The following is a 14,901-nucleotide window of genomic DNA, read 5'->3' as shown; positions in this document are numbered from 1 at the left end:
AAAGCAGGCAAGCCTTATACTCATCACTGTGAGTCATTTTTGCACTGCACTCTACACATTTTTTTAAAAAATGCTTTGGAGGCCATCTCAAGGCGATCAAAGAGCCCAACGACCATCGGTAAATAAAAACTGCTGTGGTGGTGAGAGAGCTAGGCCAGTGAGAGCTACCTCTCTACACGTGGTGCAGTGGTTAAGAGCGGTGGACTCTAATCTGGAGAACCAGGTTTGATTCCCCACTCCTCCACATGAAGCCAGCCGGGTGATCTTAATCTAGTCATAGTTGTCTCCGAACTCTCTCAGCCCCACCTACCTCAGAAGGTGTCTGTTCTGGGGAGGGGAAGGTGATTGTAAGCCGGTCTGAGACTTTTTAAAGGTAGAGAAAATTGGGGTATAAAAACCAACTCTTCTTCAAGCACCTGTAAAACGAATAAGGGAGGTGGTGATCTTGGGCCAGTTACAGCTCTGTTAGAGCCCTCTCAGCTCCGCCTATCTTATAACCTAAAATGGCAGCAGGTGCCTCTGCCAATTCTGACAAGCTTTAGGGTGGCAACTCTTACAACCCTATAACTTACTACATCACCCACTTTATAGATGAGACTGACTGACCAACTTCAGTCCCCTTGCATTCCAGCAAGGTTCACACAGTGACCTGCTAGGGGTGGCTAGAACTCCTTTGTCTTCACAGGCCTTGAAGTGCTTGCCAGTCAACTGAGTTCACTGGTTCTAGACCCTTCTTCCAGGGCTCGCCGGACACTGTCCAAACAAAGTCTCTACATGGAACTTCAGTCCTGCAGCAGGAATCCCTGAAGTTCTCTGCTCCTGTCCTTGGTTACCCTTTTCCAGCTTTCCACCAGTCTGTTTCTCCTCCGTGGCCTGTTCTTCCTGCCAGCCTGCTCCAGCCTAGGCCCACCAACTGTATCTCTCCTCCTCCCCTCTAGAAAAAGGAAGGCCAGCCTCTCCAGAGCCAGGGCTGCTGGGAGATATAGCCCCTTTGAAATTCCATTACATTTGTGTGTATAGCCTGAGGTTTATTACAATATTCTCTCCTTGGAGGAGAAAACCTATAATGGCAGCAGGTGGTAAAATAGATCCAATTTGGGAATATTTTAATGAAGTTCCTCTTTCTCGCAATAATTTCATGATTATCTGTCTACGTATTTCTAATAGTATAACCAAATCAGTAATTTTTGACGGTAAAAACTACTCTGAAAATTTATTATTCCAAAAATGAAACCTTCATATGGTTGTAAATGATTATACCAGCAAGAATGAGTCTTTCTGTAAAAAAAAACCATGATTTAAATCAAGTCTTACTGACTAGTGATTTAAATCGTATTTAAATCATGATTTAAACTGATTTGATTTAAATCAAATCCACCCTGCCCAAGATCAAACACTGCTGGTGCGCCTCCCTTCCCTCTCCCCAAAGATGAGCCCAGTTGGGGTCCTTTGCTCCACACCATCCCCCATCCCACTGCCCCCACACCCCCACCTTGGCGATTGTCTGGCTCTATGAGGCGACTGGTCACCGTGTCCGTTAAGGCCATCAGGTCACTGGTGTGCAGCAGCTCCAACAGCTTCCGGCAGCCGTTCACTCATTCTCACTCATGCCTGCCCTGGCTGATGCCATGATGATGGCGGTAGGGGCGTCACATCTTTGAGCATGAGCCAGAGAGCACTGGCAGCCCACGTGCCCATCTTGGGAGCAGCCCCCGCCGCAACCCTGGCATCTTGGTTGCATAACTCTCAGGAAAAAGAATGGAAAATAATCAAAGAATAAGTTGCAAAACTGCCACCATGTTCAGTATTTTCAAATGCTGCTATTTATTTACAATGGACCGTTTAAAGACACTGTAAGCTTAATGATTTGTTAATATATGTCAGAATGCAACCCTAAAACTGTTTGCTCCACAGTATTCCAGATACTGTTCCAGAATGTTAGTTTGAAGACTGCAATTTGTGTTGGATTAAACATTATTGGGTTAGCTTTTAAATGTTGTGTAATAGCTGTCCCAAATCAGATTCATGTTCTCCCAGTTTCACAACCTTTCTGCACTCCTTTATAAAGAAAAAGCACATTGTTATGTAAACAGCCACACAACCAATAAGTGGTTATACATGAAGACACATGCACAAAAGCCAACTGTGAAACTGGAAAAGTACAAAATTTCGAAACAGTTCACATGAGAAATAACCTGCTATCAGTGAAACCTTTCTAAATAATTGACTGCAGTTACAATTTGGGGAAGCAAAATAATGGAATTACCTAAAAAAGATATTTTGTATAAAGTTCCCTGTATAAGTGTTCAGGTTGAATAATCCCTCAATAATGCAGCATTTCCATTTTCTATAATTAAACAAAATACTTTGTTATGTACAACCCGGAGATTTAGGATTGGTGGAATTTTAAATTAAGGTTTTTACATTATAAATCCTTAAAGGTACTAGGTAAATATGTTCCTTAGCAAGAAAAAAAATTAATTTTAGCATAAAGGAAATTATTAACAAGTGCAAATTAAAGATCATCAACAGATATAGTTTTCCAAACAGTAGTAGTACCAGCTTTGTCCCTGTCAGTGGAGGAACTACACTTGATTCTCATGCAGTATTCTGTATAGAACTCTTGCATCAACCAGGATGTTAGGCATATGCAGTCAACAGTGCCCTCACATTCCTATCACTCCATCTTCCCTTAGCCCCTCTCCTACTCTGAAGCAGCTTTAGGCAGGTAAGGGCCTGTCTGAATTTTACATCCTTTCTTTTGTTTGCAAATTCTTTGGATTTATTTAGTTCCACAGTGTTTTTCAGTGCAGGGGTAAGGCAGAAGGATAGGGGAAGGAAGACTTATGAGAAGGAGAAAAAATGAAGAATGTTTTTTTCATCTTTCATCTATTCTCTTTTCACTTCTGGTTGGCAAATCATGTGCCATTTTGTACCTTCCAGGATGCTAAAGTCTACCCAACAATTGCCAATCAAAGATAATATTTTGGCTTGTCATCCAATCAAAAATTCTGACACAACTCATTTGAATGCTCAAGTGTTATTGTGCACTGTATTTTCCTTGGCCAACCACCTTTTGTCCTTCATTCTCCTCAGAATCTTTGAGGTTCGACCAAGGCAAGCTTCTGGAGTTCTTCTTGCTCATATTTTATGCATGGTGTATCCACACAGGTCCCAGGTTCCAAGGCAGTCTTCCCAACAATTTTTAGATGCACAGACTTAATTTTCCATGTGTTCTCCCTAAATGGACAGCGGATGAGGCCAAAGATTTGTTCAAAGATGCCCAAGCAATACGTGCTTCTGTGAACTGTGCCAGCTACTGCCACCGCAACTAACCCATGCCGTGAAGCTACACACTTCAGGCCACCAGGATTCAAATTGGGCTTCAGGTAGAGATACTCTTCTTTCACCAATGACAGTAAACGAAGGCTCACCATTTCTGCACCTGCATACTGCTCTACATTTTGTTCCGAGGTGTTGTACCAAAACTTTAGTACTACATCATCCCAGAAGTGCTGTGGCCCCCATTCTTCAGGTGACTTTCCAGACAATGGATTTTGAGAATTCAGAACAGCAAAGAACCACTGACAAAATTCTAATCCCAGGCTGTGACACTCCTTGTCTTCTTGGTCTCCTCCTTGTTTTCCTCCTCCTTGTTTCCCTTCCTCTTCAGGTATCTGCAAAAAAAAGCAAGGCCTTTTATTTTAGGAGTAACAAAAGGTGTGCTGGATTCTTTTCATACAGAAAGCTTAGTGATGGGTCAAAAAGGGCTTTGTAAATGCCTGGGTAATATTTACCAGACAGTCACTTTATTGAGGAGAAAAAGAGGTCGTTGTTTTTCTATTTTATACCAGTAAGTTCTACTTGATAGCCTGATTGCTAGTTATAACCCAAAACAACCCCAATAAAACGTTTGTTGTGTGTAACTACAGGCAATCTGTGGCCATAATTCACAAACTGACAAAGAGCAGTGCTCCTGACTATTACACATAAGTAGGATTGTTTGCATGAACAAAAAGAGATTAACTTGACCAGCAGCTTCAGTTTAACAAATATATGGTCAGGCTAGCTAACAATTACCTGTTACAGAGGTGAGGGAGATGACAGAGACAGGGCTTTTCAGGTGGTGGCACCTCAACTATGTAATGTTGTTCCCTAGAGGTCTGCCTGATGTGTACTCTTCTAGCTGACAGGCCAAGACATTTATTTGCCCAGGTTTTAGTTGAGCTTTTATCCTGACCATTTTTGCTTATGTATTGGTCACAGATTTTTGGCGATTCCAAATTCATATCCAATTGACTACAGCTTTGATTTTGTTAGTTGTACTATTTAGCAAAAGTTTGAATTTACAGTTTCTGCCAGCTTTTGTTGGTTTTGAGTAGTTATTGTTATACACTGTGGGTTGTTTCTATCATTGTTAGTCTGAGTTGCTATATAGTTATGTTAATTGCTATTTTGATATTCTGGTTTATCATTTGGTACTGTGGTAAGGTGCACCAGGCAGCTCTGTCGTGGAGAGGCAGTAAAAAAATATCTTAACTAAAGGTATGGATGAAATTCACCTCCTTTAGAATAGATTGCGATGTCAGAAATAGATAGTGCCTTTGTGAGATATTTTAAATCATAGTGAAATTAAAGGAAGAATACAAATAGTTCAAAAAGTGTTTAGTACCCTGTCACCTGAGCTATCACCACTGACCTAAGCAAATCTGCCTCTGTTAATGACATGATATCTATTAAGATTTTGTGGGTGACTTCTGCAAAATAGACACATCAACAAGATATCAAAAAGAACTTCCTCTTTTAAAAGCCTTCACCAGACTGCTGCGTCTGGAATATTCAGAAATGCAGACCATCACTGGGTAATATGAATCAACCTCTACCATTACTCTCCCAGAATGGGAAGTGTCAATAAACGGAAACTCCACACAACGAACAGACTTGAAATGTTTAGCTTTCCACATCAGTCAAGATGCCACTGTGAATGATAATGAAGCAAGGCTTCCTCACAACAATCCAGAATGAAACTGAAATTGGGGGCTTCCTTCACAAGTATTCCATCCTGTTAAGGGGGTCCTGTTCCAAAAGGAGACCATATGGCTACACAAGACCAATCCCCTCAGCCCTTTCATAACACCCTACTGAATAGACGACTTACACAAAACTCTCAAAGACAGCAGAAATAATGGAAAAGTTCAATGTGATCATGATAAATTTGAGGAGGGAGCACTTTCCCCCCCTTTGGTTAGGGATTTCGTGGCTCTGGAAAGGAGCATCAGCTTAGCCAGGCTTTTATTCGGCTTTTAGTTAGGATTTGGGGGTTGGCTTATGGGAAAAAAGCTTGTTTTAGTGGGACAAATAAGCATCCTGTTAAGTGCCCATCATTCTTAACTGGTGTGTGTAAGTTCTGCGGAAAGGTGCTCTGGGTGGGAAAGCAACCTAGAACCTGCTGAGGTAACCTGTCCAGAGAAAGAGGGAATCAAATCTCCCTTTGGGGTTTATTAACTTTACTTGAGAGCCAGTTTTACTATTTATATATATTGAAGTCATCCACATATAATATTGACCTTATTAAATACTCTGTGTGTGTGTGCGCGAGTGCCATGAAGTCACAGCTGACGTATGGCAACCCTGTAAAGTTTTCAAGGCAAGAGACTTTCAGAGGTGGTTTGCCATTGCCTGCCTCCATGTGGGCTGAGAGTTCTGAGAGAACTGTGACTGGCCCAAGGTCACCCAGCAGGCTTCATGTGGAAGAATGGGGAATTGAACCCGGTTCTCCAGATTAGAATCCATTGCTCTTAACCACTACACCACGCTGGCTCCCTATTAAATATTATACTTTCTCTAAAATAAATCTTTGCTGTTCATCTCCATCTGTGTATTGTCTGTCCATTCCAATGTCCAAGGAAAAGTAATTATCTCACATAAAAGTACAGCCTTGGTCAATAAGGGACCTTTAGTGAGTGCACACTTACCGTATATACTCAGGTATAAGCCGACCCGAGTATAAGCCGACCCCCCAAATTTGAGGCCAGAAAAGGGAATTTCTTATTGACCCGGGTATAAGCCGAGGGTCAATAAGAAATTCCCTTTACCGGCAATGCTGCGCTCTAAAATGGCGGCCGCCATTTTAGAGCGCAGGGCCCCTGCCCCAGGTCGCCCTCTCGCCGGCCTCCCGGGCCCTCCCGACCCACCCCAACCCGACCCCAGTGCCATCCAAGGGGGGGAGGGGGAAGAGCCCCTGAACCCCTTACTCAACGGGAGAGGAGGCGAATCGGCGGCGGCAGCGGCACGGCCTTCCTGCGCCTGCAGCAGGCCCCCCCAGGCCGCTGCCGGCCGGAGGAAGCCGTGCGGGTGCGGCAGCGGCGCGGCCTCCTGCCGGCCGCAGGAAGGCTCCTGCCTGCCAGAGGAAGGCTCCTGCCGGCTGCAGGAAGCGGCCCGGGTGTGGCGGGGCGGCCTGGAGGGGCCTCCTGCCGGCTCAGGAAGGCTCCTGCCGGCCGCAGGAAGCAGCCCGGGTGCGGCGGGGGCGGCCGGGAGGGGCCTCCTGCCGGCTCAGGAAGGCTCCTGCCGGCCGCAGGAAGCGGCCCGGGGGCAGCGGGGCGGCCTGAAGGGGCCTACTGCCGGCCCAGGAAGGCTCCTGCCAGCCACAGGAAGGCTCCTGCAGGCCAGAGGAAGGCTCCTGCCGGCCACAGGAAGCGGCCCGGGTGTGGCAGGGGCGGCAGGGAGGGGCCTCCTGCCGGCTCAGGAAGGCTCCTGCCGGCTGCAGGAAGCGGCCCGGGGGCGGCGAGGCAGACGGGAGGGGCCTCCTGCCGGCTCAGGAAGGCTCCTGCCGGCCAGAGGAAGGCTCCTGCCGGCCAGAGGAAGGCTCCTGCCGGCCAGAGGAAGGCTCCTGCCGGCCGGGGAAACGTGCGCGGGCCCGGCGGCGATGACGGCGGTAAGTTCCCCCCTCCCTTCTCCTCTACCATATTGACCCGCGTATAAGCCGAGGCCGGCTTTTTCAGCCCTTTTTTTGGGCTGAAAAACTCAGCTTATACGCGAGTATATACGGTACATGCTTTCTTATGCCATCAAGACACATCTGACCTAGGGCTACCCTTGGTGGGGTTTTCAAGGCAGAAGATGTTCAGAGGGGGTTTCCCATTGCCTGCCTCTGTGTCATGATCCTGGTATTCCTAGGAGGTCTCCCACCCAAATAGTTGCCAGGGGTCAACCCTGCTTAGCTTCTGAGATCTGTGAGATCAGGCTAGCCTGGACTATCCAGGTCAGGGCAGCTTACAAGCTGCCAATCCTTTATTCAAAGAATGTGTCCCCCTTTTAATTCGACTGTGGGCAGTTTGGGTTTAAGGAACCTATAGGAGATGCCAGAGTGGGGGACAGGGCATTCTTCAGTCCAGAAGACAGTTGCCTCAGAGCCTCCCCACCCCCCGCCTCTCTCTCACCCCATAGCGGCCACAGAAGTATACTCGGGAAATGAGTGGAGGATAGTGAACGAGGGGCTCAAATGACAACAAACAGCTAAGAAAAAGGTTCTCCTAGTGCTTCCAAAGACTAATTTTGTTTCAGAATAAAAAACATGTAGAGAGTAAAAACTGTGCTAAGGCAGCAGTTAAATGATCCAGTGCTGAGGTGCCACTGGCTCTTTCCTACTATAGAAAAAGGACCAAATAACTCACAAAATTAATGTGATGTTCAGATGTTAGCCAGGCTTACCTTCAAAAATCATTTATTGAACTAACTAGAGTCAGCACAGCAGATGCATAAAACTAACCAGAGCCTGCTCAGAAATCCTAGCTTGTCTGCTCAGTAAGAGTTGACTGCAGCAGGGGAATAACTGTTTTTTTGAATGCTCTGCAGCAGCAACTCTGCACCAGGTCCTACCAAGCAAACTAGCACTAAAACAGAACTCTTGTGTTCAAATGTAATGACTAATCAGAGTAACTACAAGTTCCAATTAAGAATCCAGGTCTGTGAATCTCACTTGCTTAGGTCTATGAGGAGGCCAGCAGTGTGATGCAATATATTCCATACCAAAGGTGGCAAATATATTCCAGGGGCTATTCAGGTTTTCAATCTAAAAATTATTCCAATTGTTCTTTTTTGTGTTGCCATTTGGATAACTGTTGTCAATGAATCTATAGATCGTCCATTGCTTCAGTTTTTATGAAAACTCTTAAATGCCTCTTGATGTGTTGCTGGCGTTACCCTTCGCTCTGAGTTTGGCCAAATGTTGCTCGAAGCTAGGGCATGGTTGGCCACCTTTAAGCTACAACTTAAGCTGCACTTTAGCACTGAGGGGCTCCTAGCTTCTCTAAAGCATGACCCTTTTAAATACTCATGGCAAAAAATCTTAGATGAGAAATTGTCATTGTTGGGCTTCTCGCAGGATATGTTATTAGACCTTGGGAAAACTGAAGCTTTCACCAAAATTAAAAAGAGCATTAAAGAGCTTGATTATAACACTTTTCGTGCTCGCCGCGTTTGTTCATCCCAGTTCTTCGGAATACCACCACCACGTGGTTTGCCTGCTTATACTTATTATTTGACAACTCCTCGTCTTTCTAGCACCTTCTGTTTAGCTAGATTGAATGCTAACCTCTCTATGGTTATGCAGGGCAGAATTCTGAACATACCATATCCAGACAGAACCTGTCCTTGCTCTTCTGGCTCTATTGATTCATTAGCTCATGCTCTCTTGGAATGCCGCTTTTATGAGGAACTTTGATCACATTATACCTCTTCCCTTTTAACATATAAATCTAATGCCTCTGTGTCTGACATAATGCCTTTTTTACTAAGTGACAGGGATCCCAAGGCTACATTGTCAGTGGCAAGATTTTTTTCAGTCCGTATATCCCTCAAACATTAGATACATGCTGCTCAAGATCAATGGATCAAGGAGCTTCTAAGGAATAAAGGAAAGGTAATGCAATATATGAATCCAGCCACACTACCTATGCTTCTTATGATGTTTGAACTGAGAGATTCAAACACTAAACAGAAACACTGTCTTTCTATACACACACAACCAGCTTAACACAAAAACCCTGTCACAATTTGGGGGGAATCTTTCCCAGAAGCACCCCATTCTCCAACAGCAGGAGAAACAGCAGCATCCTCTTGATACTTGCAGCCAGATGGATGCAGACTTGTTCATCAGTAACTGAGAGAATGCTGGGATTGTTTCTCTCGACATAGCTGCACCTCTAAATCAGACACTTCTGTGTAGGCTACCAACTTTCTGTGCTGCCTCAGTGACAGAACATTCTAATTTCTAATCCAACCATTTTAACACTTGAATGGCATCACCAATGCTAGTTAGGTAAGACAGAGATGGGAGGGACCTTCTTGTGTGCACCAATGCTGCATAAAAGTGACTTTACAATGCATACTTGTTAAGACCCATCCATTCTCTGCCACGCCAAAACAGAACAACCTGAACAGGTACACACTAAAAACAGAACAAGAAACAGACATTTTCCAAAAGAATCTTCCAGATGTGCAGGACTTGCAAACAATCAGCCTTACCTTTATATTAGGCTTTCCGTAGTTTATCTCTGAGTCACGAGTCTGCAACTGTTCACACCAGAAGTGTTTTGCATGACGTATAAGTTCATGCTTCTCAGAAGAAGGAGACACTACAACGCCTTTTGATGCCAGATACTTAAAGATTATATCTCTCAAGACCTTCTTTCTCTTCAGCAGTTCTTCCACGCTTTGACTGTACAGTAAGATGGCAACTATGGCTTCTGGAAAAAGAAAAATTAAAGTCAGAAACAATTCCCCCAGGAAAGCAGCTTGTTGAAACAAGCTCCTAGGATGACAAAATGTCTCTAACCAAGGAGCCACATTCTCAGGTTGTAGCAGAGGAACGCCTTTAAGATGCCATACAAGCAACAAAGGGAAACATTTACGGTAATTAAAAAACCTGGTGCTTGAATTAAGAATTATTCAGTCATCATGTATGTTTAATTCCCCAGAAGAGTTTGATTCCCCATTCCGCCACATGAGTGGCAGACTCTAATCTGGTGAAGCGGGTTGGTTCCCCCACTCCTACACATGAAGCCACCTGGGTGACCTTGGGAGGAAGGGAAGGAAATTGTAAGCCGGTTTGATTCTCCTTAAAAGGTAGAGAAAACCGGCATATAAAAACCAACACTTATTATTATTATATTTTTATTATCAGGATAAGCAACAACAGGTAACCAACTGCTGTAATAGCAGCATGCATTTGCCTATCTTGATTTGAAACACATACTTAAGCACAAGTAGATAATACTGGAGAAAAGCATTTTACAGATTTCAAGGGAAGGAAATAACAGATGCTCATATACAGAATGTAACCGAGTAGTATCTTGGTCAATACTACCACAATGAAGTAAAAACATGTCTCAACCATATAAAAATTAGTAGAAAAGAATTCTCTAAATCAAACCAGTATATATACAGATTTTAGTTCATTACAACTATTGCTTAGATAATACTGTTATTTATATATACCATCAGTATACATAGTACTTGTGTATTAACAAGAACACAAGACAAATCCCTCATACTAAAGAATGCTGACAATTTAACAGCGCAATCCTAAGAAAATTTTCCTGTAAGTAAGCTCCTTTGAGTAGACGTGAGTGGAATTCCGAGAAGAACTGCTTATGTTTGCTATCTAAATCTAGTGGGGTGGGGAAAGACAAGATGGATGAAGCCATGTGTAAGAAAGCATGTGAGCAAGTACAGTTGCATATACTTTTTATGTATGTCATTTATAGCCTGCCTTTCTGACTAAGACACAAGGAGGATTATAATAAAAAAAAAACACACACACACAATCAGAGCGCAAGGACCTCTAATAAGCAATATAACAGGACTAGGATTGTGCGTGTTAAGCGCCATCAAGTCACTTCCGACCTATGCCGACCCTATGAATTAATTGCCTCTAAAACGTCCTATTGTTAACAGCCTTTCTCGAGTCTTGCAAACTGAGGGGCTACAAAACTGGAAACAATCTAAACAACAACAAAAACAGAAAACTGCCCAAGGCATGACAATGTCATAATGCAGAAAGTAGTTTACAAAGGTAGAAGACAACAAAAGGTGACCCAATAAACACTGCAATTACACTCTGATCCTTTCCCAAGCTGCTGAGCTGTTTCATTAAACTACAGTTCTAATCCCTTTATAAAAAAAACCCTCTTGAATTTAAAGCTTCCTTTCGGTTGCGACTGAGGGGTTAGAACGGCTGCCATTGCCCCAGTAGTCAGCGGAACTGAGCAAACAATCACAAGCAGAGTCTCAGATGTCTCTTCTCTAGGGAAGAGGAAAGGAGCCCCAGCTCCTTAGCAACGTTATAATGGACTCTCCATGATTACATTGTGCTGGAATAAAAATCCATATGTAGGGCTAAACAGAAGCCACAAGGACGTTCCTCAGTTTCTGCCTGGCCACAATAAGAACTGGGGAAGCCACTGGCAAACCACCCTGTAAACAAAGTCTGCTTAGTAAACATCGGGATGTGACGTCACCCCATGGGTCAGGGATGACCAGGTGCTTGCACAGGGGGCTACCTTTACCTACAATAAGAAAATTACTTGAGTGAAAACATTACCAATGTAACTGTATGAAGTCATTACCTGAGTAACAACTTCAGACAGCACAATAAGAGGTTTCATCACAATTGCTAACTGAACCCATTAATGTACTACAGCAACCAAAGGTGTAGTAGCATCTTAGCTAAAATGGGTGCAGCCTCAGAGTTTCATACTCAAGCAAGTATCTCTATATTAATATCAGATGCAACTGGCAAATATTATTGCTCACAAGGTGAATGCAAGCCTAATGATCTGTCAGAAGATTCTCAGTATCTGTCAATTATAAAACAAAAGACAAAGAACAGTCAGAAACTTAAAAACTAACTTTTTTTTGCTGGGGGGGTCCCCATCAATCAGATAATACTAAAAGGAACAGCAATATATATTTGCAAAAACATAAGACAAGACACATGCACTTGCTGGTAGACCTCTGTCTGCTTTTTCAGTGGCAGCCACTCTTAGTACCAAAGGGACAAGCCCTTTCTTAAAGCAAACTGCAGCTTCTCTCTTCAGAAGCAAAGCAAGTATTCAGAACTGATAAAGAGGAACAAAAAGTAAATATGTTTATTTCATTACAAAATAATAAAATCACTTCCTTCTCTAGTGGCTTTTATTTTATTGGGGGATGATTCCCCCCCCCCCCCGATTTCTATCCCACTCCCACCCCCTGGCAAGGCTAATACTATACAAATAAATAACAGTTTCAGAGGGTAGTCGTGCTGGTCTGCAATAGAACAGCTAGATTTCAGTGCAGTAGTACCTTAATGACCAACAAGATTTTCGGAGTGTGAGCTTTCAAGAGTCAAAGCTTCCTTCCTCAGAAGGGAACTGTTTAAATAGCAGGTGAAATGACAGCAAGTCACATGCATTATTCTCCATCCATCCTTCGCCAGAAGTTATCAGTAACATTGGCAACCATATAATGGGCTACACACTCAAAAAGTGTTCTTATGTTCTTAAGGCTTGTTTTTTTGTCAGAGAAAGCTCCATACAGCAGGTCTCATTGCAAATTCCAACATGTTTCAAAGGCAGCTCTTCATACAGGGTGAGGACCGGGTGTTTGAAAGAGAACTTGCTGAAAGAATACTGAAAGCATACTAGCCCCTCAAGGCACCTCATGTTTCTCTCTGGTTTGAACCCACAGCAGCCTGGATACAGTTTTAGATCTATTTTCAAAACAGAGAGACTTCTGCAAGAAGGGCTTCTCCTTTGAAAGAAACACCCCCCCCCCCCAGCAATGGGGGCTGAAGATCAATGACACAGAAGCACAGTAAGAGAAACAAAGGGGGTTACAGAACTTTGTATTCCCAGCGATGTATTAAGAGTTTGAAAATGTTGTAAAAAACATCGCTTTAAAAGGGGTTTTGGATATCACGGCTTATAAATGGTTGGAAGACGTCTTCACAGCTAAAGGGGCCAAACAAAGTGCGAACAGTATTTTTTATAGCATTTTCAAACTCTTAATACATCGCTGAAATACAAGTGAGGTAACCCCCATTACCAACCTCTGGTGGCACCCTGAAGACTAAAAACATGCATTCAAGCTTTGTGAGCCAGAGCCGATCAGCTCCTTTTGTTAATATTTAACGTACCGTTGAACTGGTTTTATTTTGCTGCAACAAACTCAGTTTACCCCCTCTGGCATTACAGTCACAAAACTCTCTCACACATATCTATACAATTCACAGTGGGTAGCCGTGTTAGTCTGTCTGCAGTAGTAGAAAAGGGGAAGAGTCCAGTAGCACCTTAAACAACGCCTCGTCTCTGTAGAGCTTTTTGCTTGGCTAGATTGAATGCTAACCCTTCTGTGGTAATGCAGGGCAGAATTCTAAATATACCATACTCAGACAGGATCTGCCCTTGCTCTTCTGGCTCTATTGACTCATTAGCCCATGCCCTTTTGGAATGCCGCTTTTACGAGGAACTTCGATCGCGCTATATTTCCCCCCTTTTAATATACAAATCCAATGCTTCTGTGACTGACATAATGCCTTTTTTACTAAGTGATAGGGACCCCAAGGCTACATTGTCAGTGGCAAGATTTGTTTCAGTCCTTATATCCCTCCAACACTAGATATCTGCTGCTCAAGATCAACTGATCAAGGCGCTTCTAAGGGATAAAAGGAAAGTAGCACCTTAAAGACGAACAAAAATGTTTTCTGGCAGGGTGTGAGCTTTCGTGAGCCACAGCTCACTTGCAAGAGGTCCAGTAGCACCTTAAAGACGAACAAAAATATTTTCTGGCAGGGTGCGAGTTTTCGTGAGCCACAGCTCACTTCTTCAGATACAGCTAGAATGTGAGTAGTAGAAAAGGGCCAGAGTCCAGTAGCACCTTAAAGACTAACAAGAATGTTTCCTGGCAGGGTATGAGCTTTCATGAGCCACAGCTCACTTCTTCAGATACTTCAGATACTTCGTATCTGAAGAAGTGAGCTGTGGCTCCCGAAAGCTCATACCCTGCCAGAAAACATTCTTGTGAGTCTTTAAGGTGCTACTGGACTCTTGCCCTTTTCTACTACTGCAGACAGACTAACACGGCGACCCACTGTGAATTAGCCAGAATGTGAATCCATCTGTCTTTAAGTAGAGGAGAGTGAATTCAGACAAGCATTAGTATGCAAATGTTAACAGTATATATACACACACCCGCTCATACGGGCAAACCGGCAGGCCCCCAATCCGTGGGGGCGAACGGAGAGCTCAAGGCCAGCTGCCGGCGCGCCCCCCTCCCCTCCTCTCCCCTCCTCTCCCGGGCCCCCACCTCGGCGGCTCTCGGCCTCCACCAGGCGACTGGTCACCGTGTCCGTCAAGGCCATCAGGTCGTCGGTACTCATCAGCTCCAGCAGCTCCCGGCAGCCGTTCTGCTCGCGCTCGCTCATGCCCGCCCCGGCCGAGGCCATGGTGATGGAGGTGGGGAGGCGGCTGGGAGGGGCGGGCGTCGCCTTTTCGAGCGGGAGCCCAGAGAGCGCCGGCAGCCTCCGCGCCCACCTCGGGGGCCGCGGCCCTGGCCTGCGCGGGGCCTGCGGCGCGACGCAACCCCACTGTTGCGTTGCAGGTGCAGCTGTGAATGGGCTCCCCCGCGTCCCTCCCCGCCCACACTGGCGAAGTTGCTGGAGACGCGCGAAGGGGGGGGGGGGTCCGGCCGAAAGCGGTTCGGCCAGGAACAAGGCGCGGCCTATATCGTTCCGCCGGCTTACTAATTCACAGTGTTCGTGTGTCTGCAGTAGTAGAAAAGGGCAAGAGTCCGGTAGCACCTTAAAGACGAACCAAAATAGACCCTGCCAGAAAATATTGTTAGTAGAAAAGGGCAAGAGTC

General features: G+C 44.7%; 1 protein-coding gene across 1 annotated transcript; it reads right to left on the bottom strand.

The window, feature by feature from the left end:
• Positions 1-3,092: 3,092 nt before the first annotated feature.
• C12H3orf38 (chromosome 12 C3orf38 homolog) lies at positions 3,093-14,485 on the bottom strand. The gene is made up of 3 exons (XM_056858655.1): positions 14,347-14,485; positions 9,526-9,746; positions 3,093-3,677 (listed from the first exon to the last, which is right to left on the bottom strand). The coding sequence occupies exons 1-3, from the start codon at positions 14,483-14,485 to the stop codon at positions 3,093-3,095; spliced, it is 945 nt and encodes a 314-aa protein (XP_056714633.1).
• Between the last annotated feature and the right edge of the window lie 416 nt (positions 14,486-14,901).

This window comes from Euleptes europaea, chromosome 12, assembly GCF_029931775.1.
Source record: "Euleptes europaea isolate rEulEur1 chromosome 12, rEulEur1.hap1, whole genome shotgun sequence".
NCBI classification, from domain to species: domain Eukaryota; kingdom Metazoa; phylum Chordata; class Lepidosauria; order Squamata; family Sphaerodactylidae; genus Euleptes; species Euleptes europaea.
Note: the sequence above shows the minus strand (reverse complement) of the source record. Positions and strands in the feature narration are given on the sequence as shown.

Bases quoted from the DNA above. Each gene is read 5' to 3' on its own strand.
- C12H3orf38 (XM_056858655.1), bottom strand. From the start codon at position 14,485: ATGGCCTCGGCCGGGGCGGGCATGAGCGAGCGCGAGCAGAACGGCTGC. The intron at 9,747-14,346 runs GTGGGGGCCCGG...TTCTTTTTCCAG, and splicing joins GGAGGCCGAGAGCCGCCGAG to AAGCCATAGTTGCCATCTTA. The intron at 3,678-9,525 runs GTAAGGCTGATT...TTTTTTTTGCAG, and splicing joins ACGGAAAGCCTAATATAAAG to ATACCTGAAGAGGAAGGGAA.